Here is a 24,459-nt window from a genome sequence, read left to right on the forward strand (position 1 = left end):
TCCTAACTCTGAAGAATAATGTAATGTATATTTCAATTATATTAGCAAACATGGAAGGAATCCAACTGTGTAAAGCACCAGCATAAAGTGTTAGGTCCTGCTTTTATCTTTGATTCTTGCAATAAATTTTACATTACCTTAGCATCCCCACTGGTAACCACATACTAATTCATATATATTGCCTTGAATCATTCAAGGACTATGATGAGCAGAGGCCAGTTCAGGGGTCTGCCTTGTTCTTTGTATCACATAAATTGTCGTATGGAATCTGTCTAAATACTCCTTGAGTTCTATGTTAAATATGTAATTAAATAGAAATTATTTACAGAGAATTGTTTATTGTTTTCATAATGGTAATGATAATTAGCACAATTAGGAAAATGTCTTAGCTAGATTTTTAATGGCTTCCTTTCCTTAAACCCACCATCTATATTTGACAGTGATTTAAAATTCAAAAAATTGCATAATAATTCTATCATTATGCATAGTTATGTAATAAGCAAATTAAGAATTCAAATGGGCATAGGAGCATGCTATTTGGGCTGAACACAACTGTTAGTTCATTTCATAAGGGTACCAGTTCAATTCTGGTTGCCAGCAAATAGTGCAGCTGTCACCATATTGTGAATTTTATTTAGTGCTCACAAGGAATAAAACCCTTGGACTTTAACATATGTTTGCCTTGCCAGATAGGGCCTCAGAAGGTATTCAGATACAGACCAGTAGTGCTATTCATTGTGTTCTGCCTACAAACACCTTTGGAGCTTTGCTTTCATTGTTAGGAATGATCAGAGGCGAGGGGTAAGGATTCATTCTTGCATTTTTATATTAAAATCCCTCTGAGCTCAGAAACTTGTATTGTTTGGAGTCCTTTCTCTTCTTTTTTTTTTTTTTTCACAACTGAAAATTTATTTAGAATGTTTCCTGTAGCTGGGAAAGATTAGGATATTAGGGGACTAGAGCAGGGCCAGTCAGTGAAAAATTACACTGTGGTCAAATGCATGAAAAGAAACAGGCAGGGCCACAAGTTATCTCTGTAAATGAATGTGAAACCATCATGTCTTTAGTTCTCATGATTTTTAAAACATCATCTTGTGCTGCTCGCAAGTTATGTGGTTGCTAACTTTAGCTCTGGAAGGTTGAGACCCCTCAGGTGTTTTAGCTACAGTAAACCTGCTACTCAGCTACTGGGTTCTTATGTCATCTCATGTGGTCTTCAAAGAAGATCAGAAAATGGTAATATTGGTTGTCAATTGAGAAACTGCTACCAATAAGCTGATGTCCAAGTGTGGGAAATAGCTTATACTGTGCTTATCTTCTAATATGAACAAGTTTGCTTATAGAGATTTTATCAGACAATTAGAATCTGATTTAAATACTCAAAATAGTATTTTAAATAATTTAAAAAGTTTTAGAAATATTAAAAAACATTTTCCCCCATTTTGAATGTTAAATAAATGAGTAGAATTAGTCTCTTTGCTCATGCATTTTTTAATTTGCCCAGAAATTCTCTCTTTCCTTTGGCAGCACCTAAATTATATTTATATCATTTATATCCAGTATAGGAGGAGGTGCATGACACAAGATGGGAGGCTGTAGCATGGAAGGACCTGACCAATACTGAAACCATCCACATTTTGTTGGATGCTCAATTGTCAAAATAAGAAAGGCTGTTTCTTAGCCTAAGAACTTCTCATATCTTAGTTACTTACTGCTCAGTGTTCACTAGTCAAGCTGTATTGCCCCAGATGTATGTAAGCACAATATCTAAAAGTGGGAGAAGCCACTGATTTCAAAAGCCCATAACTACGAGAGGACCTTGTTTGTGTGACCTGTAGATCCATTATGTGACCATGTCTGAGAAGACATCTAAGTGTACATTCTGGACTGTAACTAATTTGAAGTGAAATTAAATGCATACTCTAGTGCTTTTTTCTGAATATGCAGAGTGTGAAGCTGCTGAAAGTTGGCCACATTCTTGCATAGCTTCCTTATGTAGGAAGGTAGAATATGGCATTCTTTTAGCTCATTGTCAGTAACATGCCTGATATGTTGCTCAGGCCCAGGATGAGACAGAAATCAGAACCCATTTCTAAGAACTCAACTTGTTCTTCGTCTGTGGTCTATATCCACTGAAAACTGAGTCTCCAGGGGTGGAACAGAGGTTTGAGAAAATGTAAGTTGACTAAGATCAGATCTTCATCCCTACAGTCCTGTCCAAGATGGGGCACTGTACAACATATAGAATCCAAAACTTAAGGTCAAAAATAATTTTTGCCTGAAGAATAATTCATTGCTCATACAGTACATGTGTCTTTCTTCTCAGGTATATCAATATGACAAAACAATCACCTGGAGCATAATGACTGAGGAATCCATTTGTTCCCACACTTAAAAGCACTAAGTCTGGCAGATGTGCCCAGTTCTGCCCCTATGTGACCTGACTTGATGCTACCTACATACACATTAGGTGAGTTTCTGGGATGCAGCTTATACCTGTTGCTTCCCTCCAATTATCTCATATAGCCAGACTGAGAAGAAAACAGTGACATCAAATTATCATAGCATTTTTATTAGCTAGTGTGGGCTCCATTCCATAGTGGTGAAACTCTGTGGTGAATGGGCTCATATCATGACTCTTGAGCAGAGACCTCCCCATTTAGAGGAAAATGCGGTTCTCTCTTGCTGCTTCTTTTTTCTACAGGTTTATGCTACTGGCAGTAGTGACAGAAGGTAAAATTTTGTTTTTACCATGTAAGTCCAACTCTACAGGCTTATTTTGCGCAATTCACTGAAAACATCCATGTGAAAAAACCACCATTTTTAAAGTATTTTGGAGTAGGTCCTAAATTTCAGGCTAGAAGAGGAAAGCTGCACATTTTTCTGTAGCACATTTCTTCATGCATTAAAAACTTCTCCTTGGTCAGAACCTATCCATCCTGATCTCTAAGGTTCTCCAACATTTGGCTCAGAACCACCATCTGGAAAATTGGGAAATACTTGAATTACAGGATTTGAGAGGGATTTTCCACTGACAAGGGTGCTGTTTGTGACTTTTGGGGAGAAAGAAAAACCATGCCGAAGAGGAAGCAGAATGATGAAAATGCAACAGCATGATGAAAGAAAGGCAGTGAAAATATGAGCAAAGAAATGAAGCAAGACTAATGTGTAGGGAGGGTGAGACAGGCCTAGGTGAGCTGCAGGTTGATAAAGACAATTTTGTTTCCTGAAGGATTTTAGAATTAGTTTTTGCCTAAACAGAGGTTTGGTAGTTTGCAAGAATAAAAAATTCTGAAATTTCTTATTTCCTGTGTGTTTAAACACAGAATAAAGTCACTGCTTTGGGTGTTGGTAGCAGTCAGTGGGTCAAATTCTCCTCTCAGTTTCACTGATGCAATCTTATTTGTCTGAGAGCCTTTTTCTCTGCTCCTGCTTTGCTTTTGTGTTTGTGTGTCCCTTTGTGTGTATATATTGTATGTTCATACCAAGAGTGAAAAAACAATTTATGAATAAGAATAGGAATATGTAAAGTTCTGACTGTGTAATGTTTGTAACAAAGGGCAAAAAAGATGTTTTTCATCATCAAAACTTCCATTAGAGATCCCTGTAGTTCAGGCCTTCTTTATCTTTACCCTTCCTTCTCTAGTGAGAAAACTACTGTCTCTTCTTAATGACATTAGGTAAATGCAGTTGTGTAAAAAAGTTTTAGTTTGTGCTTTCTCTCTGTGTTTGTAAGTAGTGCTTAATTACTAAGGATGGATGGATCAAAAATTTTAAAATTAAAATCAATGCAAAATATCTCCACCACTGAATGTTCCCTGCTTTCTCTTAGCTAATGCCTACCTCCAAGTAAAAACCTCTTGAAGCAACACAAAATAAATCCAAGCCCTTTTTGAGGTGCTCATGGCATTGAAAATGCTCGTCTGTTAATACAGAAGCAGGCAGGAACATTTTTCACAAGAGGTCTATTTGCTGCTTGACAAATACTTGTTGAAGCACTTAAAAATTTCACTGCATGTCTGAAACAGCACTACTGGCATCATAAAATTAAGAGTGCTGTATTATTATCAACAGTGTTGTATCATATTGATGCAGTCATGACATTTCTCTGAAGCATGGGTTTTCAGAAAATTTTTTAAACACAGTGCTGCTAATTTTGGTGTGTTTTGCAAACATTTAACATGTATGGAACATTACACAGATAGTAAACAGATCCTACAGATAGTACATGGAGTATCTGTGCTGCAAGAGACAGAGCTTTCCACATAAATTGACAGCTGAAAGCAGCAGATTTTTATTGCCATTGCTTTATTAAATGCAAAATACATAAAGGGATAAAATCTAGAGGTTCCAAATACAAGACAGTTAGAAAATTAATACATGTGTCCCACAGTTGCTGCAACTTAATTTCCTGAAGCTTAACAATCCATTAGACCTATAAAACCAAGAGGTTTGCTGCAGAGAAACAAAGATTTTTAGGTGTTTGTACTTGTTCCTAGCACACCACTAACTTTCAGGGTTTTTAAAGAAGTCCAGGTACAAAAGAGTGCAATACATACTCAACAAGGAGTGAGGACCCAAACAAGGATTAGATTCTTGATTCGAAATACAAGTCCATGTAGAGCTCAGTGTGAACATGCACTACAGGGATGTTGGAATCCTCAGTCCCAAATACCCCCAATGACTCCATGGCTGACAGTATAAGCTATAAATGCTGTTGTAGCAGAACTACATCAAGCTGCCAAAATTCAGTGTGAGAACACCTCTTTTACCAGACTAGTGAAGCTGTTTTTAAAAGCCCATTTCATTCACACAAACCATGTGGCCCAAACCCAACCTGTTAGGCCCCCCCTATGGTTTTCCTTATCCACTCAAGGTGTCGCTTTGTGAGTCGAGTGTAGACACCGGGGCCATGAGCATCGCCACATTCCTTCTTCCCAAATGAAGTGATGCCTCTCATAATATTATTACATCTTAAAGGTCCACCAGAGTCCCCCTAGAAAAAGGGAAAATACAGTCATTCAAATCAACAAAAGCTAAAAAATGTTTCCTTTAAATAAAATTTTCACTAGTTAGATGGGGAAAATAAAAATGTAGCCAGTGTTATTAAGGATCATTTTTTCCTCCTTGGAAATTAGGATTTCCGACAGCAAAACAAATGAAAAAAAAAAAGGCGTCATATAATTCAATCAAATCTTTTAAGTGTGCATAATGGGGAATGAATCTAGCTAGGGAAGAATCAGTCTCTTTGAAATTGAAGAAAAAAACTGAAAAGTTTCCTAGTGGAAAGTGTAAGCCTCCAGAAATTCAAACCCTTTTAAATGCAATATTTAAATCTTTTAAAATGTGGTAGTTCTTACACAGTCATGTACTTGACTTGGGACCCAGTTAAAATGCTTTTTATCAGCAAAACCTATTTCAAAGTCTTCTGACATCAAATAAGTTGTTCCACTGAGATTAGCTACTTGCAAATGGGTTCATAAGCTGCTTTGTGGACATTTTAGTATTAAACTCATTTTATTGAAGATGAGGATAGCTATCTGCCATGCCTGGACACAACTGCAATATTGAAAGGCTGTGAAGGTGAATTTACTCATCTTAAGTTTTGATTTTAAGGCTTGGAAGAACAAGCCTTGGTAAATTCACTGACATTTGATAAAATTCTTCACTGATTTTAAGAGAGACAGAGATTGTAAATGTGTAATGCTGATACATTATATTTTATTTTATTTTTATTATACAATTTATGCAGTCATAGTAGATATACTTACACGACATGAATCCTTATTCTTAGCTCCTGCACATATCATGTTCTCTGTTATGACAGGTTTGCCTTTATAATGCTTTTTATCGTTGCATATTTCCCTCCTGATGACAGTGACATTGACTTCCATCAGGGCAGTAGGGAACTTGACTGGATGATTTTTAGTAATACCCCATCCTGCTACTGTGCAAACTGTTCCTGGTTTGGGATCATTATCTGAAGGAGGCAGGGGGATTGTTTGCACAGCATTATTAAGCTTTGCTCTTCTCTGAAGCTGTAGAAGATATGGAAAATAGGTATTATGGCACAGAGTCTAACAGAGGCCCTTGCATATTAACCATTGGATCTTTCCCATTATGGTAATTAATGCAATCCCTTTCTGAGATTCCTCAATTCTTTGTGACAGTAGTTATGTCATCAATGTAAGAGTGGGAAAATGAGTATTCTTTGTCTCATGAGAACCCACTTTGATGATCTATTAGCTCTAAAGAACATCTTATTTTACTTCTCTGGCTCTCAGACCATTTAGAAGACAAAATAACAGTAATTACTGATGCTGGCAAAATTGTAGATCAGAAAAGCCAGACATTTTAATTAGAACTCCTTTTCAGACAGAACGTTAGTGCTTTTAACCAAATGTTTTATCTGCATGTGTTTTTATTCCTTTATGGAAAAGCCAGAAACTGAAATGTCTTGATAGAGCTCCAGAATGTGTATACTAGCCGTGGCAACCATTACAGGAATTGTTGATTGCCTTAGTTACCAGTGCATCCCCAATTCCCCAGGCTGTTGGATTAGCAGACCAGACTATATCACTCCAGAAAAAAAGGCCCCAGAAACTCCCTTGGCTCATCTCCCTAGATGAGAAGAAGGAAGAAAATAGTTCAGTGTAGTGTGTATATTCCATAAGTGATATATAAATCTGTACCTGCAGCAGCATAATGTCATTTTCCCTGGTACTGGGGTCGTAGCATGGATGAGGAATGTCTTTTGCAATCCGAAAAGCTTGCTGTTCTTTTTCTCTTTTTGTCGATGAATGGGCTCCAAGAATAACTTGGCTATTTTTCCTGAGGAGAGGACTACATAATTATTTGGATTCACTGTGATGTAACCCTAAATTTTTTACTGGTAATAATGTGGTGCTATAGTGACCAGCTTTTACAGTCTCTTTTCCTGTGCCTGAAAAGCAACAGTAATTTAGAAATATCTAAAAGATGACCCTGGTCATACAACAGCTAAAAGAAAAATATGACTCAGTGAATCAAACTTCATACTATCTTATTTTCATCTTCCCAGGAGCACAGAAAAGTTTCAGGTACTTTACTCTGTATCCATCCCTATTGTTCCCTTTTGGGAACCGAATGAGTGGTGAATCTGGTGGGTGCACCAGACAAGTGCTGTGGGCACTTGTCTCACTAACAGTGTCTTCTGCAATTTGCTCTGAAAATTTAGGAAAATAGGCCACAGAAGTGTTAGTTCAAATATCCTGACTGTATTGAAATGTACCATTGCTTTACTCTAACATATTTCAACACCACTTTCTGAATCTGTGTGAGACAGAGCTCATTCCTCTTCTCTAGGTTTTTCTGCAACTTCCTGTCCTTCCAAGATCCTCAAGTGGTGGCAGAGTTGTGCGTGCTGCTGCTCTCTGACAGACACCAGCAGTCTGGCACTCCTTGGCCAAGCAGGTCAAGCAGACATTACTACCTGACCACAGGTACAGCTGCTTTTGGGCAAACAATGCATCCTACAGCTGAGTGGGAGAATATTCTCAGAGCTGTGTGTATTGGCACTCATTCATGACTTATTGTGGAAAATGCAACCCTGGGAAAGTGGTCACTCCTTTCTTTCATCTATTGAGAGCTGTCTATTGACTGAGCCGTCATTATGTTAATAATTAATTGTATTTTCTCTTAAACAGAATCTCATTTGGAAACATTCTTTACTTTCTGTTAATACACAGCTTTTGGGCCCAGAGCTCTCTTTATAGTAGGTCCCACAGATCTCCCTGTCTGGACAAGGGCAGGAGAGATGGATACATTTTTCTGACATCTGCAGAGTCCAGTGGCTCACTGGTCCTGGTCAGGCTGTTGACAGAGCCTGTGTGAGGAGGTCTGGCTCAGTAGCAGCTTCAGTCCTCCTTACAAAAGCAAGTAGGGGTGAGGTGTAATTCAAAACTCACTTCTTGCCTTGCTGAAGGACTCAGTAGAGCTCACCATTTGCATCTTGATTTGGACAGGAAAAGAAAGAAAGCTGTCAAGCCAACATACCAAGCAAGACAGAGATCTCTCAGTGTCTCCTGTCATCTGTTTGGAGGATTTCTGCTCCTGTGTTAACCACATGTTGTCTTTTCTGCAGTGAACTGTGTATCTCTTATAGAATAAAATTACAAGATTTTTTTTTCCTCAGAGCACCAGTTTTCTCACCTAGTGTACAGGTTGACTGAGAAAACAGGTATAAAACTTTTCCCCAAATTCACTGCTTCAGTATTGCTATTCTATGTTAATGTGCAGCTAGAAGTTTTTAGATATCTCCTCAAAAACAGATGTGATCAGTATACTTTGTTATATTTTTTTACTCACTGTAACAAATTTGCTGATAGAACCTATAAAGCACAGTAATCAGAACATGATCATGGTAAATGGATAAAATTACCAGATATACTAACTCTCCTGCTTGAACAGAGATATCAGACACCCACTAAGGACAATCTCTGAATCAGAGTAAGAACTTACACTCTACAATGTGCAGCTGTTAACACCCAGTTTTCCTTAATTAAAGCTCCTCCACAAATAATTCCTCTTTGTCCCTTGATTTGGGCCATGAATGGTCTCGAGTGTGGCGCTACTTCATATCCTCCAATGATATCCACACACAAACCTAAAAAAGTAAGCCACAAGATACACAGCTGAGCTGACAAATACTGTAAGACACTCCAAGTCTCTTAGAAAACATGGCTGTTGTAATTAGAAGGGATACAGACACACAAGTATGCACATATGTCAGAATGATGGTCTTCAGGGTAGAATTTTAAAACCGCTTAGCAGAATTACTTCATTACATTTCAATAATACTGAAGCAAGATCAGTGGGGTGAGCTTGGGCAAAAACCCCACACCAAAGTTTTGTTGCTTTTGCACAGATTTCTTTTCTTGAAGATTACTGATACAGTTAATTTCTTAGCTTTCATTGCGAGTAACAGTCCCCCATATCTCCCATATCTTAAATATTGTGCAGGGAAACTAGACTATGTAGTATAAGCCACATTATGTGACTCTGTTTTCCAGAAAAAGAGAAAATCAAGCAGTGAAGGTATGTGTATGGCTCTGGAAAGAAAGATGAGATAATCATTATGTTTTCTATTCAGAACTCCTCCAAACAGCTCAGACTTTGCAGCTTTATTTAAGACCCATTCATAAATTATTTTGTTTGTGTGAAAGACCAAACACATGCAGACAGTGGAGAGGAACTAATTTTAAGAATTCAAGTAATAATTGTGACCATTTCCTTTACATTAATACATATTAGCTTAAACTGTGTACTTACCTCCATGAACTGCCAGGAGAATGACAGTAGTGAAGGTGTACCAAGGGAGGAAAGCACCCATGATTTCTGTCTGATGTTCCTTCTTGTTCACTCTTTAATATATGTCTATCTACAAATCTATCAATATATATGCATAAATGAAGAGGATGTGGGTTTTGTTTTTCCTCTTAAGGGGGTAACCATGACAAGGAAACCCTCCCCAGAGAATGTACCTTACAGCAGAAGTGTTACTGAGAATTTGCGTCATCTGCTGTGGTGTGAAAACAGGCTCTACCCCACTTTGTGCTCTGTCTGCAGCATTTGCAGAGAACTGATATATGAGTATAGGGGTGAAACACAGTGGGACTCGGCTCACATAAATTTAGCCTGATTCAGTTGTCCACATGATGTTGTATACTTTCATTCCAGACACCTCAGGTGGCTTCCAGGTCAGACATGGATTCCAGTCCATTCTCCTTTAATGAAATATCTGTTCTGCTCAGGAGACCCTCAGGGCCAAGGAATCTGATGTTTTCTCATTTCAGGGTCTGATCCTACCTCATTAGGTTTGCACTGGCTGAGCTTTCACAAAGGACTGAGTGTGGTTTCATGGCCTATAGCTATTGTTTGCACAGCTTTATTAAGTTTAATGATGACGTTTAAAGTGTCTTAAAAATGTTTTAGGTCTGGTGCAGAAGGCTGTCAGTCTTCTGAAGATGCTGTGCCAGATTTGCCAGCTCTGCGTCTGTGTCTGGAAAGCCCACAGTATTACCTCAAATGTGACTAAATGCTGAGTTTTAGGCTACTGAATTGAGTCCTGAAAACTCAGGGTGGCTGGGCACTGGAACAGGCTCCCAAGGGCAGTGGTCACAGCACTGGCCAGACAGAGCTCAAGACATGTTTGGACAATGCTCTTAAGCACATGGTTTGATTCTTGAGGTGTCCTGTGCAGAGCCAGGTGTTGGACTTCAATGGTCCTAGTGGGGCTTCTTTCAACTCAGGGTATTCTATGTTTCTTCTATCAATAAGTCTTATCTAGGGCCTTGTAAAGGCACAATTTCTCTCTTGCAAATATATCCCCAAATAATAAAAATAACTTGCATCAATATTAAATCATTTGGAGAATCAACTATTCTATAACCTATATATTCTATGACTAGTGAAATGTCACTGTCACACAGACTAGAAGGTTTCTTGAAGTCTTGAGCCCCACAACAGGCACCTGCAGAAAGGAGTCCACAGTAAAGAGCTTGCAGAAATCTTCTGTGTTCTTGCTGTATCATACCTTGAGCTCACTGGCCCAGCACCATGTGAGTTTCACCTGTAGAAGACCTTGGACAGACTTTGCTCAAATTTGCTGTTGCTCTCCCTTCTGGGACAGAGGATAACTTGGCAGGTGTAGATGTAATTTTAGAGACTGTGGAGCTCTTTGTCACTGATATGTCTTTGTTGAGACACAGTCACCTATGTGACAAGGTGACATAGGTGACTGCATGACAAGCTCCATGCACTGCTAAAGCTCAGATTTACCAAGATTTAATTTTCTTAAATTTTTCTTCTCATTACTAGCACATTCCCCATAATTATCATCACTTTGTAGCACTGATGTTCTTTTTTACACTGTTCTCCTGGACACAATATCACCAGGCATCATAGGTACAATTCTTTCTTTTATCAGTCACAATTATTTGACAAAGTGTGATTTATGATGTTTTAATTAGCACTCTTACTATATTGAAGCTGTTTCCTGTCTGGACTATGCAGAGGCATGATCAGGATGAACACTTGTGAGCAAAAATCCTGTATGCTCAGACATGCTTAAACTTGTAATGCTACAATGATTCATCCTTGGATGGTCCTATGTGAGGTGCAATGGCCAGTAAAAAGAGGTTTGGCATGTATCATCCATGTTTGCCTGATCTGTTTGCAAGGAAAATCTCTCTGAAAGACATGGAATAAAACATTAGCAAATGTTCCTAGATGTTTTCCAGGTAAATAGATACAGGTAAATCTATGCCTGCTATCTAAAACCTAATTTCTATGGCCTGTTTATACTATTTTTCAGTTTCTAGTTGCACTTCTATTTACTTCTAAATCATACTTACTTCTAAAGATGTTTCTGAAACTCCATAGGTACTAGCATATCCATGCTTCTTCAAAAATCCCTTCCAATTCTGAGAGATCCATTGACATTGACAATGAGAATTAGAAATATGGAGTCTAAACTATTGTTCAGTATCAATTGATGACTTTCTGTGCAAGTTCCTGAATGACCTCTCTGACAATCTGCAAAATCCCCGATGGCATGGGTATTAAAGATCAGATTGATATGCATATAACCAGTACCAATTTTGTACCCAAATGCTTTTTCAGAGAGTTATCTTCCTCTTGTAATTTACGTCACTGAGGCTGAAAACTTGACATAAAATTTTAGGGTGTGCAATTAGTTGGCTGGGCTCCTTTGGTTATGGCAATAACTTAATTTATGGTGAAGTTTAGATTCTATTGGCCTTTTACATTTAAAGGGAAGCACCAAAACAAAGCTTCCTTCTCAAGTCAAATTCTTTTAGTAGATCCTCTGTTGCTTACTTAATTGGTCTTCAAGAGGAGAGAGGTATTGTAGGCAAAACACTCTGTCCTTTCTCCCTGCAGCGCTCACAAAGCAAAGCCGCTCGCTTGGCAGAAGCCACTGCCTGAGTAAAGGAACAAAGTGTGCCTGCAGTTCTGTGACCAGCCTCTGCCTCTGGGGAGGGCTCCTATGGGCTGCAGGCCCATGGCTCAGTGGATCACTTTCAGATCTGTGCATTACTGTGCTGAGGTCTTCTATCCCTTATCTTACACTCTCTCATTTTGACCTTTTTCCTTCCACAGTGACTCTCTTCCTTTTTCCTTCATGCTGCTTTCTGTGGTGCTTGAGGTGAGCACCAGATTTGATTCTAGGACACTTGTTCAGGAGACCAATTTAAACTGTGCTTCTAAACCTTCCAGGTTTGCTGGCACTGAGTTCAGGCAGTCTCAGCTCAGCTGAAGGGCTGTTTTCTTGAGCTGGGAAGGGAGGGCAGAACAGAGGTGCAGAGCTGGCAGCTGCCAGGAGCACAGCAAGGCAGAGCTGCCACACTTTCCCTGTCTTCTCCTTGGGCTATCACATCCCCAGTCCCACCCCAGTGCGTCTGGACACATCCCTTAGTGGCTGGGAGACAAACTCCCAGGGACTTGCTGGAGAAAGGCAGAATGCATGCCAGGCCATACCTATTTTATTTCCTTCTCTGGTACTAGTGCCTCATGGTTGTCTTTTTTGCCTCAGCTATTCACTCAGTGTCCCTGTTTCCATTTATTTGCTCTGTGATACCAGTGGAAAACGCAGTAGCACAGAAATACAAGTAGATGTAGTAAACTCAGGGAGTCCTCAAGGCCTTGCAGCAGATCAGCATTCCTTCTATGATGTTGCTAATACTTGGCAGAAAGAATCCAGCATTAGATATTATGGTCTGGGAACACAAGCCTTCTATTTATTGGCCAGAGCATGAATCTGTTTCCTATTTTGTCTCTTATGCTCTTTTCTAATCCAGCTATTTATTGGGAGGGCAAAGCCATAAAGGACAAACATAATTATGCCTTTAGGACTCTCTTTGCAGAGATTACCTGTGGATAGTCTCCAGTGGGTGAATAATTCTGGGATTAGATGGAGAATGGAGAGTGACTTTGGGGAACTGGAGCTGGCTGTTCTAAGAGCTGATGAATTCTAATAGTAATTTGTTTTCTTTTAAAAGAGCTTTGGAAGAGTCTTCTGAAACATGAATTGTGTTGCACCATGTGCATGTTTTCAAACTGGGTTCTAACTAATAAGATTCTGTGATGCAGAAATAAACATTTCTGTGCTACAATCTCATTCAACAATGAGATTGAGACTGAGAGCTGACATTCTGTAATTCTTGAATAAAAATGAGAGCTAGTTATATTGGGCAGGTTGTATTTCAGATTATTTCTAAACATAATGAATATGGTAGCAAGTGTTGTAACTTCTTCACACAAGGGCAGACAGGGCTTTTTGTAGTGGTTTACCAGCAAGGTGTGCAAGACATGCATGCAGACACAGAGGTCTACAATACAGAAATGTCTTTCTCACCAATTTATCTTTTTTTGTGACCACATATTAGATTTTGTTTTGTGTTTGGCAGTTTCAGAGTCTAGGGTTTTCTGTATCTGAAAGCTGCTCCCCACAAAATTATTTTTAATAAAATACAAATTGCTTTGTCTTACATGTGTGTGGCTGGTCTTGGCCTGTCTTTTATATCCTATATTCCATTATTCATAAAATAACAGATGTTTGACAGTTCTCAGTGGCTTTTGTTAATTTACATATGAATATTTTCAGTCTTTCAACTGAAGGGCAGTGGAATTCTGTGGAGCAATTGTTGGCTGCTGATGTATCTTGGTCCACAGGAATGACTTGTGTACTTTATGTGCCCCAAGTTTTCTCAATTTGGGTCCACAGTTTAGGAGCAACTTCTGAACTCCACACGCCCGACTATTCCTTCACACTGCCATTCTCTGAAGCCTTTTCAGGTTGCCCATTTTTTCCCACCAGCTTAAAGATGGCTGGTTTAATTCTCACTTTTTTTCCTTTCTTTTTCTTTTTCTTTTTTTTTTTTTTCCATTTGAAGCCAACAAGTGCCTTGAACACCCTGAGACATCTAGGTGTTATTCAGGGATTAGGCTTTATTTGGTTTTGTTAGGAGTTTCAAGAATCAGGCAAGTTTTAAAGAAACTGGAAGAGAGAATCTTGAGAAATCAATCTGCAGTAAAATAACACAATATTAACAATGTAAGGGGAAATTTCAAGTGAGGGAGCTATTAGTAAAAACTTTCAAACCCTTTAGGAGTTTTTCCTGTAGGGGACATTTACAGTGTTCCTGACAGCAAATAGCAGCAGCTATGACATCTGGAAGCTATTCTGCTCTCCTGCTCTCTTTAATTGCTGTTACCCTACTAACAAGATGCAAATACTCACCTAAGAGTAAAAATATTCAAATCCCCAGTTCCTGTGAATAACACATAATATAATTGCACTTCTGTTGCTCTTCAGGTGGCTGCACGGACATTATTGGAGAACATGAAGTGCATCCTCATTCCTGGCCTTATATGGCTGCTATCCAGGACAAGAATTTAGGTGTTTTTTGTGGAGGAACTCTTGTGGAAAAACAATAGGTTTTGACAACAGCACCTTGTGAGTAAGTATCTTAAAATGGGGCAATTTGTCATTGAAGTGAGGCATGGTATGCAGACCTCTAAGTGAAGAAAGGTGAGTATGGATTTTTTAATAGGTTGTTAAAAGCTGCAGTTCTCTCCCTGGAATGTTCCTAGAACTTGTCATTGTTTTTAGTTGCCATAAACTACTGATCTGCATTACAGCGTTATATTTGTTAGTGAGATCCTGCCAAAGTTACAGCATAAATAATGTGCTGTTAAAAGATCAAATTAATTCTTTATGCATGTGAAAAAGCAATGTCTTAGAGAAGAGAATATGTCCCAAGGATTTTAAACAAATCTTATATGTATGCCTGGAATTAAGCCTCAAAATACCCTGAGAAATGAATTTGAATTAGATGCGGACACTATTCCTCTCCTTTTGAGTGGCCTAGGCTCACAAACCCAGAATGTCACTCATGACTGTGACAAGGAACCTTGTCCTCTTGACAAGCTAAATGTGAGCAGAAGCACCGCTTCCCCAGGTGCGATGTTCTGCTGCTGAGCAGCTGACTCAAGGTAAGGGGGACATCTACTGTTCACATTAGGAAGTAAAATGCCCTATTTTTCTTCAACTTCTTCCGGAATTGCATTTTAGTTCTGAAATTTTCCCTTCCTTTTTTACTATCTAAAAGGAAAACAGTTACAATAAACCAGAGCAAACCTGACCTCCTTAAACACAGTGTGGGCAGGTTGGCCAGCCTTCTTCTGTGAGTTTGTCTGAAATAGAGGACACAGTTTCTACAGAGTGAATTTGACTTTCACTATTTTTCAGCTGAATCAGGTTTGATTGTAAGGGTAGAAATATTCATTCCCAGCATTCTCTGTTTAGCAACTTTACAAAACATAACCAAGTCTTCCTTTTTGGAATTTAGGGACTTTTTAATGGGATCTGGAGTCTCTTACTCTTCAGTCAATATGTCAGATATAGCCAGTCAGGTACATTTATAAAAATTCAGATTTGTTAGCTGTTCAGTGGAAAGGGCATTGTCTGTCTCTGATCCTGTGGAGAATGTGCTCTGGTAACTGATTTTCTTACAGCACACTGTTTTGGTTTGACTTTAGGTCTTTGTCTTTGGGGCAAGCTGAACCAGCCTGGTTTCCTTCTCTTCAGCTATAAGGCAATGCTCACACAAAACTCACCAACACCTGTTCTATGCCTGGTGCAATTGCAGTGCATGTAAAACTTCCTAATTAATTGATCTCACGTGTTAATGATGCCTGAACTAATTTTTTTTCTTGGGCAAAAGCATGAATTCAGCAACATGAATCTCTGTGTGGCCCATGAACCACCTATTAGAGTCACAGAGATGGAGTTTTGAGAGACATATCATTCTCTCTGAGGACATGTGCTTTGTAGATAAAAAGAGAAATTTTTGCACTACAACACTGCCTTTGCAGATATTTTCACAAACAAACTTTCATGTATAAATGAAGGAATTCTGTCTTTCAGTGGCACATGCATCTTGAATGAAGAAAATTGTTCTTCCATAGTTTGTATTGATAAAGTCTTTTTTCTGGCTTGAATGAATTTTCCTACTTATAGTGAGATTATGTTCTGAAAATGAAGCACAGGAAACCAGCAGTATGTGTTCTGCAATGTCAAATATTTGGGTTGGATTAAGTTTAGCAGGGCAAAATGAAGAAGGACACATGTTAATAAATACATTTCTGATTATACTTATAGAGCTTGGAACATAGTGGAATTTATTGGTTGCTTAACTCTTAATGTTTATTAGCAGGAAGTGAATGTATAACTCTTTGAATTTTAACATTCTCCCTTTTTTTTAATATTCACTACTGGCATATCTTGGGTTAGGCAACACACACATCCTTATTCCTTAATGTGCTGAATCCTGTGTTTAGAAAACTAAGGACAAAAAGTTTATAAATATTAAAGATACTCACTTTAGCAGAGCATTTACCTGTGTGCATAATGCTCAGGATAAGCATTGAGTGTTGATGTGTGTTCTGATGTGCTACTGATGCCAGCAAAGTTTCAGTCCTTTGCAGGATTAGGTCATAAATCCAAAGGAGACCTTCCAGAGATTATTGAAAGGCATCAGTAGCAGCTGTCCTTGTGCAAGCAGCTCCCCTTATAAAGATGGGAGGCTCTTTCACAAAATTAATTCCAAACCCTGAAAATCTCTGGAGGTCAGTTACCACACAATTATTTCACTAAACTATATTTGCAGTGAAGAAACATTATTTAATAGAGGCAAAAAGAAGCTCATGTCAAAACATTGAAATGAATGATTTTGCTGCTCTGTTTTAATCACGTTGTTGTAAAACGAAGTGGTGTTGTGTTAAACGTCTTTTGATTATCCTCAGAGATGTTGCTCAGTTCCTGTAGTGATTTTCTCTTCCTGTATTTTCTATAGGTTCTAGAATAAATGAATTGGAAGACAGCTGTTCTTGGAGCTCATTGAACATCCATTCCTGAAGAAGAACAGCAGATATTTGGGATTATGGAAACCTTTCCTCACTGTCAGTTTGACCACCCTCCCTTTGATAATGACATAATGCTCCTCAAGGTATTGTTTTAATTACTGCTGTAATTTTATGAAAATAATTTTGCTGATGATCATTTTGGCTACTCTTTGGTATTGAAGAGTACATTGTTTAGATAACAGTATCAGAGAATAGTCTATTTTTGATTGTATTAATCTGGATGAAGTTAGAGGATCACTGGCTCCATGAGCAGAGATGATATTTCAAGCCCATTCTGTGCTCTAAAAAACCCTCTTTTTAATCCATTCACTGCAGCAACCCCTCCAAACCACAAAGCACATTCTCCAGTAATTTTTCAAAGGCAATGCTGAAGGGATGTATGCAATGGAGTCCAGCTCACATCTCTATCCCAGAGTTAGACCTTGCACTGGACTAAGTAAAAACAGAGAAGAAATTTACTGTTAATTTTCTGGTGTAAGCAGATAAAGTGAAAGTGTGGATAATACAGGACATACAGACTCAGCTCTAGGAGCACAGAGTGGTCACAAAGGGGAGTAGACTCTGGACCCTGCAGAATGAAGCATGGAAAATGTCCTTGCCAACATTATCATCTGATGCCGAAGTGGGGCAGAGCTGTAAGAATTTGAATTTACAGGGGGGTTGGGACTAGATGCTCTTTAAGGTCCCTTCCAGACCTTAAAGAACTGTAACATTCTATTATTCTATTATTCTGTGACCAGAACCTGGTTTTTAGTATTTAGCTGGCATCGCTGGTTTGACATAGCAATGACATGGGGAGGAAGGTAACCGTGTCCTTCTCTGTGCTAGCAGGAACCTACAGGCTCCTGTAGGTGGCTCAGCCACCTCATCTGTGGCTCAGGCACCTCATCATGGTTCATCTCTGAGGAGCTCCTTCCCCCAGGTGTTAGTGAGCATTCTACTTCTGCTTCCTTGTCGGCGTAGACCACGCTCATCTCACTGGCTTCTCCTGTGGCCACTTGTCAGGAGCACCAGGGTATCTGTGAACGCAACACCAAAATGGATCATGAGGAATTAATATTTCTAGAGCTGAAAATTACAACTCTGTTCCAGAATGATATGGATGTCTTAAAATCCTTTGAATTTGATACAGAAGCCAGGATAGTACTAGTGCCAAAGCTTACCTCCCATCTCTCCACTTCTGCAGTAATGGAGTATTCAATGGCTTGGAATAAGCTTTCCGTCTTTGGAACTTTCCACCAGCACTGGCAACAATAACTGCAAAGATTTTTTTTAAAAAAATAAATTTTTGATTTGTTGGAATGCATTTTTTGAAAGGTATAAAGCCAGAATTGTTTTGCTGAGAACCATACAGCACCCTGTTAAATGAATCATGGTGCAGTGATCATAAGACTGAAAATGTTTCTTCAGTACCTGTGAGCCCTTACCAAGCACACTGAGGATATATGTCAGGGTTTGGCTGTGTTTTCATTTACTGACCTCTGCTGAAGGATGGATCTGTCAGGCAAAGGCCAACAAAACACAGACAGTCTGAATCATTTAACCCCTTTAGAATGTCTCAGAGCAAAAATTGGCAGTCTGAATAAACTGAGACCTGATTTTTCCTCAATTATGTTGCTGCTTTTGTGATTAATTGCTTATAGTTTTGTTTTCATCTTTGTTCATGGGCACATTGCACTGTGGTTTGAGACTTTTGTGTCAGTCAAGCACCAGAATCTGATTTCAACACTGAAGTTTAGTGGCAAGTTAGGTTTGTGAACAGGACATAGATCCAACAACCTAACTCCCATGTAGATTTTACATTTCCCACTGTATCCAATGGAAATCTGGGCTTGGACTCACTACTGCTGCTATAGATGGGAAATTGCTGTACTGCTACTATGGAAAGTCTTGTGAATTTTTAAAGGGACAATTAAGCTCAGGATCAGTCCCTAAGTAGTGAAAAGTGATTTTAAAGGGAGGTGTTGGTAAAATGAGATTAAATGATAATAGAAACTATGTGATGCTTCCCCTCCTTTCTACATAAGAAATCTAGTTTTTCTAGAAATCTTGTTTTTCCTTCTTTTTTCTTTTTCCTTTTTAGCAGAATGATACTGCCAAGCTGAATAAATGTGTGCAACTTTTGCCTCTGCCTGACTTTTTTGAAGATGTTGGATCTAGCACACTCTGCCAGGTGGCTGGCTGGGGAGACAAATCGCCAGGAAAGCCAGCAAAATATCTCTGGAAGAAACTCTTGAAATTGCCAATAGAAAAATAGAAAAAGCTCTGACAAGCATTATGCTGGTGACCCAAAAATAACCAACAACATGTAGTGTGCGCTATAGGGAAAAGTAAATTATATCTGAGTGATACTTGTGGGGTAAGAAGCAAAGTTACAAAGCGGGGAACATATATTTAACAATGGTTCCCTTCTCACTGGGGACAAAGCAGGGTTAGACATCTTAGGAGGACAATCATGTTTTAAGTGATTTTAGCAGCATTTGTGAGAGACTTTATTGCTGTGAAAAAGACTTGTTAAAATTTTGTTTAGTTTAGGTCAGTGTACCAATCAAGATCAAGAGAGTGGCAGTTTGAGCTGGGATTATCTATTAACTTCAGGTATATTTCATTAGCTACAGTGCTCTCCTTAGACACCACCTGTAGTTATGGGAGAAAAAGCAGAGCTATCAGCGTCTCAATCATCTGATGCTTTTCAGAAGTCAACCTCTGAGTAGTACAGCATTAACTGTATACTCAAAAGAGCTGTTTGTATCTTGCGTTTGATGCTCTCTGTGCTGAATCCAGAAGAGACAACTGATAAAGAGGTGAGGTGAGAATCAATTTATACTAACAATAAAAAATGTATTTTGAAATAGAATTATGATAGCACCCTGCTGCTCCACAGCATTTGCATTGAAGGCTCCCTCAGGTCTGAGAAGCAACCTCTCTTTATTCCTCAACCAATTCCCACGAATGATGTAAGCCAACTGCTCCATTTCATAGGCTGGAAAAGGTTGGAGACAACATTTCCAAACATGCTTGTGCACTGCAGATGGCACTGCATGCTTCTCTGGTGAGAAATGGACACACTGACAGCTGCTTCTGATTTGTCTTCCAGGGAGATTCAGGTGGGCCATTAATCTGTGATGGTCAGTACTGGGGGATTGTTTCTTTTGGAGAAGCATGTGAAAAACACAAGCGTACCTGGAGTTTATATGTGGCTGACTGAAGAATATATTGACTGGATAAAAAGAACGACTTCCAGTTACACAGATTCATGAAACAAGAGCATTTTAATAAATATTGTGCTGTGCATTAGAGCTGGATGCTTCTGCTTTAGTGCACCACCTTTGAAATGTACCTCCCAGCTTTACAGCTTTGCTGACACCACCACAGCTTTTTGTGAACAGTTCAAAGTATCCATATTTGTACAGATAACACTTTTACTAAGCTTTAGCAGGAAACTGCCACATAGAAAACATAATTTGTATTGGATTTCACTCTACTTCTTACTAGGATGGGAATGTATTCATTGCAACTGGGATAAAGCAACTTTTGTTAATGTGCACTTACACAAAAATTCAGTTTCAGAATGATAGTGAATGAGAGGTCTGTGGAAAGAGAAAAAATAGAACAAAAGCTTAAAAATGTTCAAATATTTATCTGTGATGTTACTAAACCACAAATACTTCATTTTACCATTATTCAATATTTATCTAAATTCAATTTCAAAGAGTTAAAATATTAAACAGAGAGAAACAGTTTTCCAATTAGTCTTCATTATAAAGATACAAAATAGAGATAAAAATAATGTCTGTGTTTTCTCCCTAGATTTTTTTCTTTCCTTTTAAATTTTTTTTTAAATTTTGTGCAAGTGTTGTTTTTTTTCTTTTTTTTGGGGGGGGGGGGCGGGCATTGGGTCTGTTTTTTTTTGTTTGTATTTTATTTGGTTGATCAAATCAACCAAATAAAACACAAACAAACAAACTCCCAGCTTGTTCATAATCTCATTCTTTTGGTTATATAACACTCAAAATGTATAAATACTGACTGTAATAGATGTAATTGTAGTTCTTTAACACAGCTCCTAACATCTGTCAAAACAAACAGGACTCTGGCTATGGATTTCAACAGACTTCTAATAACAGAAGGACCTGGTGTGTTTCTGAAGAAATCTGTGGTTAGCTTGCTGTACTGCATCACCTTCCAAATATTTTCTCGGTCTTTTTTAACTAACAGTTTTGAAGTGACCATCTGCAGAGTTTCTCTGCTTCTGTGCTTATTGCACTAACATGCACCAAATACTGTAAACTTTGAGATGTTGCAGATGCATGAATAAATAGCTCCAGAAAAACAACCTACTGGCCTTGATTATTGACCAGGAGCCATGCCAAAGTTCTGAGCAGAGCAGAACAAGCTCATAGAAGATATATATGCAGGGAAGAAGCAACAGAACACCACAAATCTGGGTCTGTCGTGGGTCATAGTGCAATAAAACCTGTCACTGTGGTGTGTGGGGGCTTAGACCCAGTTCTTGTCCAAGGTTATGGGAAGGAAGATCTTAGAAGATGTCAGTGGGATTTGACTCAGTGCTGGAATACAGAGAAAACTGTGAAAAACTGAGGGAAAAAAAGCAGAAGATATATAAAAGTGGAAAGAATAATGTACCATTGTTCTCACTTTACAGCTGGGGGTCTCAGAGGATGCTGCAACACAGATTAGTCCCTTTTAATTTTGTGAGGTAAATGACAGGAGCTTTTCACACCATGCAGCCCAGTGGCCACAAATAGGTGTTCAACCTGGCAAAGGCAAGACTTTTACTCCCTCATTCATGTGAACAGTGGCTGACTCTGTCACTGACTGAAAAAAGTGAGTGATAAAATCTGGAAGCCATAACCCAGCAGGTCCATTACAGTTCAGATGCTGGGCTTCCTGTGTGTGATCTCCTGCAATGGCTTCATTCACATAATCTTTTTTCTGTTCATGGGTTATGGAGCATGTGGAAGGGTGTCACTGCTAGGCCTGGCTGCTCCTGCCAAGCCCCTGTGGCTCCCCCCGACCTTTACCAGAACTCATCTCAGCCCCCAGGGCCAGCAGCCCCTCCCCCAGCATCAAGCAGCAGCCTTGACTCAATTTCTGCCCACCCTGAGGCTTTGCTTCCTCCCTGTGTAATAGCAGGGGGGTCTTTGCTAGCTGTGAAACATCAGTGTCTCGAGAGGGTGCCTGCCCTCTGCGTGAGGAGGGGCACTTTGGGCCAGGGAGAGTGGCAGGAGTCCTGCAAAGTGTTCCACAGTTCTGGATTTTGTTAGCACCTCTGAAAACACATGGTGGGAGGATAACTGTTTCTGCAGCCAGAGATGGGCAGAAGAAAGGTCCAGGAAAAGGAGGTGACCACTGGTGTCATTTACTGCTAAAAGCACTGCTGGGCTGATTCTCAGAATTGAAATCAAAGCAGGAAAGCCACAGAGAGTAGCTCCAGGTATGTTACGGTTTTGCAATGACAGACACCAACAAAGCCTGAAAAAATTATGCTGGAAACACATTCTTTACCAGATCCAGAAGAGCTAATTTTCAGCAGCTTGTGTCAGAGGTTACTAAACATAATTGAAAGTGGAGCCCTGGAAAATGTTAAAGATAGACTTTGAAAATGTTAGGCTTTGTGTTTTCTCAGATCACTGCACCTGCATAAGCAGTATGATAAATGATATAATTGTTAGATGTGATGATTGTTTAGTAACTAAATATAATTACTGTTTAATCATAAGAAGAATCATGAGAAACTATGTTAGAAATTTAAGGGGGGAGCCATGAGAAGCTATGTTTAGCTGAAATCTGTGTATACAATAGAACAATATAAGTTTAATAATTAACATGAAAGTTATATAACGATAGAGTATAATTCACCTCGAATGTATGGTCGGAATCAGATTTGGGTGGAAACTACCGCGATTCCCAGAGCTCTTAAATAAAAAGCACCACATATAATCCCTTATGTGATTATGTGTTTCTGAACGCTAACATAAAAACACAGCATTTGCAATTCCACTTTCACACAGTGACAGAAATTTAATCTTGTCTTTTTGAACCCAACATACCTTAGCACTAATCTCTAGGTGCCTGTGAGGTATCCCCTTGGGCAATACCTCCCAGCTCCTAAACATTGCCTTCTTCTATCAGACCAGCTCTCCTGTGCTATTTTTGTCCCCACTGGAAATTTGTGAGTGGATTAAGGGATCCTGCCTCAGGAATCCTTCTGCCCTTGGCCAGGCATATGCTCCTGTCTATGCTCACACTTTTCCGCTTTGTCTGTGCAGAGCTGAGTTCTCTGTCACACTTTTGCCTCTCTATCTGTTTTTACTGAGGTCTTCCAGGTAAGTAATATTTCTTAAGGATTATTTTCTGAGGTCTGACTTGCTTGTTGCCTGTCACATAGTCATGACTGGGCACAGGGAGCAGCCCCAAAGGCTGACCAGGCTGTGCAAAGAGCTGACAAGTGGCACCGACAGGTGATGGATGTATGGCACTGAGCAGAGCACACAGGGCTGACACACAGCCCTTGCCTCTATCTGTAGAGGGCACTGACAGCTCATACACATCACACTGGGGTGCAGAGGCCAGTCAGGTTTGGTCCTTAGGTTCACACTGCTCTTGTGCTGGGCAGTAGGGCCTGGTGTTTACAGCTTTAGTTTCGGCTGTACATGTAATGCACCGCATGTTCACCTTTTTGTTAATTTTTTTTTTTTTAAAAACAAGGTTCTACTTCTCAGTACAGATGATGTCATTATCTATTGTCAACAACTGTTGTTTCCTGAAACTGTGGAGGTATGTTTGAAGCATGGACTGCCTCCGCAGCTTCTAGTCAAAGCCTTTGTTTTATCTTCTGACTACAGAACTGCCTGCTATCTAGCAAGCTGTAAAAGTAACCTTCCTTTTGGGCAATGCAATCTGGCAGCAGGAAGAAACATTTAGAAAACAGAACTAAAACAAAACAAGCCATCAGATTTTCAAGATGTTTTTTTGGAATACTTGCCAGAAGAATCAGTTCATCATAGCCAGACAAATTACAGCAAGTAGTGTTCATATGTCTGCTATATCTTCTAATTACAGATTGCTAATTTAAAAAATGTACCATAATCTTATTAGTGACCTGGCAGCTGGTTCAGACACTTCTACCCTGGTATGCTTATAACCCCACAATCATCTGAACGAGCTTATTTTGGATTGACTTATACATTTCATAATTAATGTCTAACAGATTACAAATAGATTTAATTTAATTACAATTCAATACAAGATGGCACAGTTTTTTTTCAAAGCAAGGAACCACAGAAAGATAGTAAAAAAGCCTTTATTAAAAAAGCCCTTATATATTAATACAATAGGAACTTATATACCTTATCTACTTATATACCTTAGCTACTTACTTATATATTAAATATATAAACAATAGGGTTTCAGAGACTTAATTCTTATGAATTATTAATACTTTTTTTG

General features: G+C 39.0%; 1 protein-coding gene and 1 long non-coding RNA gene across 2 annotated transcripts; one reads left to right on the forward strand and one right to left on the reverse strand.

Annotated features, from left to right (window-relative positions):
• Positions 1–4,297: 4,297 nt before the first annotated feature.
• On the reverse strand, positions 4,298–9,402 carry GZMA (granzyme A). The gene is made up of 5 exons (XM_054652378.2): positions 9,310–9,402; positions 8,500–8,644; positions 6,693–6,831; positions 5,772–6,038; positions 4,298–4,996 (listed from the first exon to the last, which is right to left on the reverse strand). The coding sequence occupies exons 1-5, from the start codon at positions 9,368–9,370 to the stop codon at positions 4,841–4,843; spliced, it is 768 nt and encodes a 255-aa protein (XP_054508353.2). The 5' UTR covers positions 9,371–9,402; the 3' UTR covers positions 4,298–4,840.
• On the forward strand, positions 7,310–20,709 carry LOC143692213 (uncharacterized). The gene is made up of 4 exons (XR_013180090.1): positions 7,310–7,481; positions 14,375–14,519; positions 16,917–17,069; positions 19,070–20,709. It is a non-coding gene; the product is annotated as an uncharacterized LOC143692213 (long non-coding RNA).
• Positions 20,710–24,459: the final 3,750 nt, after the last annotated feature.

The sequence above is a fragment of the Agelaius phoeniceus genome, chromosome Z (assembly GCF_051311805.1).
Source record: "Agelaius phoeniceus isolate bAgePho1 chromosome Z, bAgePho1.hap1, whole genome shotgun sequence".
NCBI classification, from domain to species: domain Eukaryota; kingdom Metazoa; phylum Chordata; class Aves; order Passeriformes; family Icteridae; genus Agelaius; species Agelaius phoeniceus.

What these genes read in the sequence shown, in the direction of transcription:
- GZMA (XM_054652378.2), bottom strand. Translation starts at nt 9,370, where the DNA reads ATGGGTGCTTTCCTCCCTTGGTACACCTTCACTACTGTCATTCTCCTG. An exon ending in ATGACATTATGCTGCTGCAG is followed by an intron (nt 6,039 to 6,692) that starts GTACAGATTTAT and finishes TATCTTCTACAG; the next exon opens with CTTCAGAGAAGAGCAAAGCT. An exon ending in AGAATAAGGATTCATGTCGT is followed by an intron (nt 4,997 to 5,771) that starts GTAAGTATATCT and finishes CCCTTTTTCTAG; the next exon opens with GGGGACTCTGGTGGACCTTT.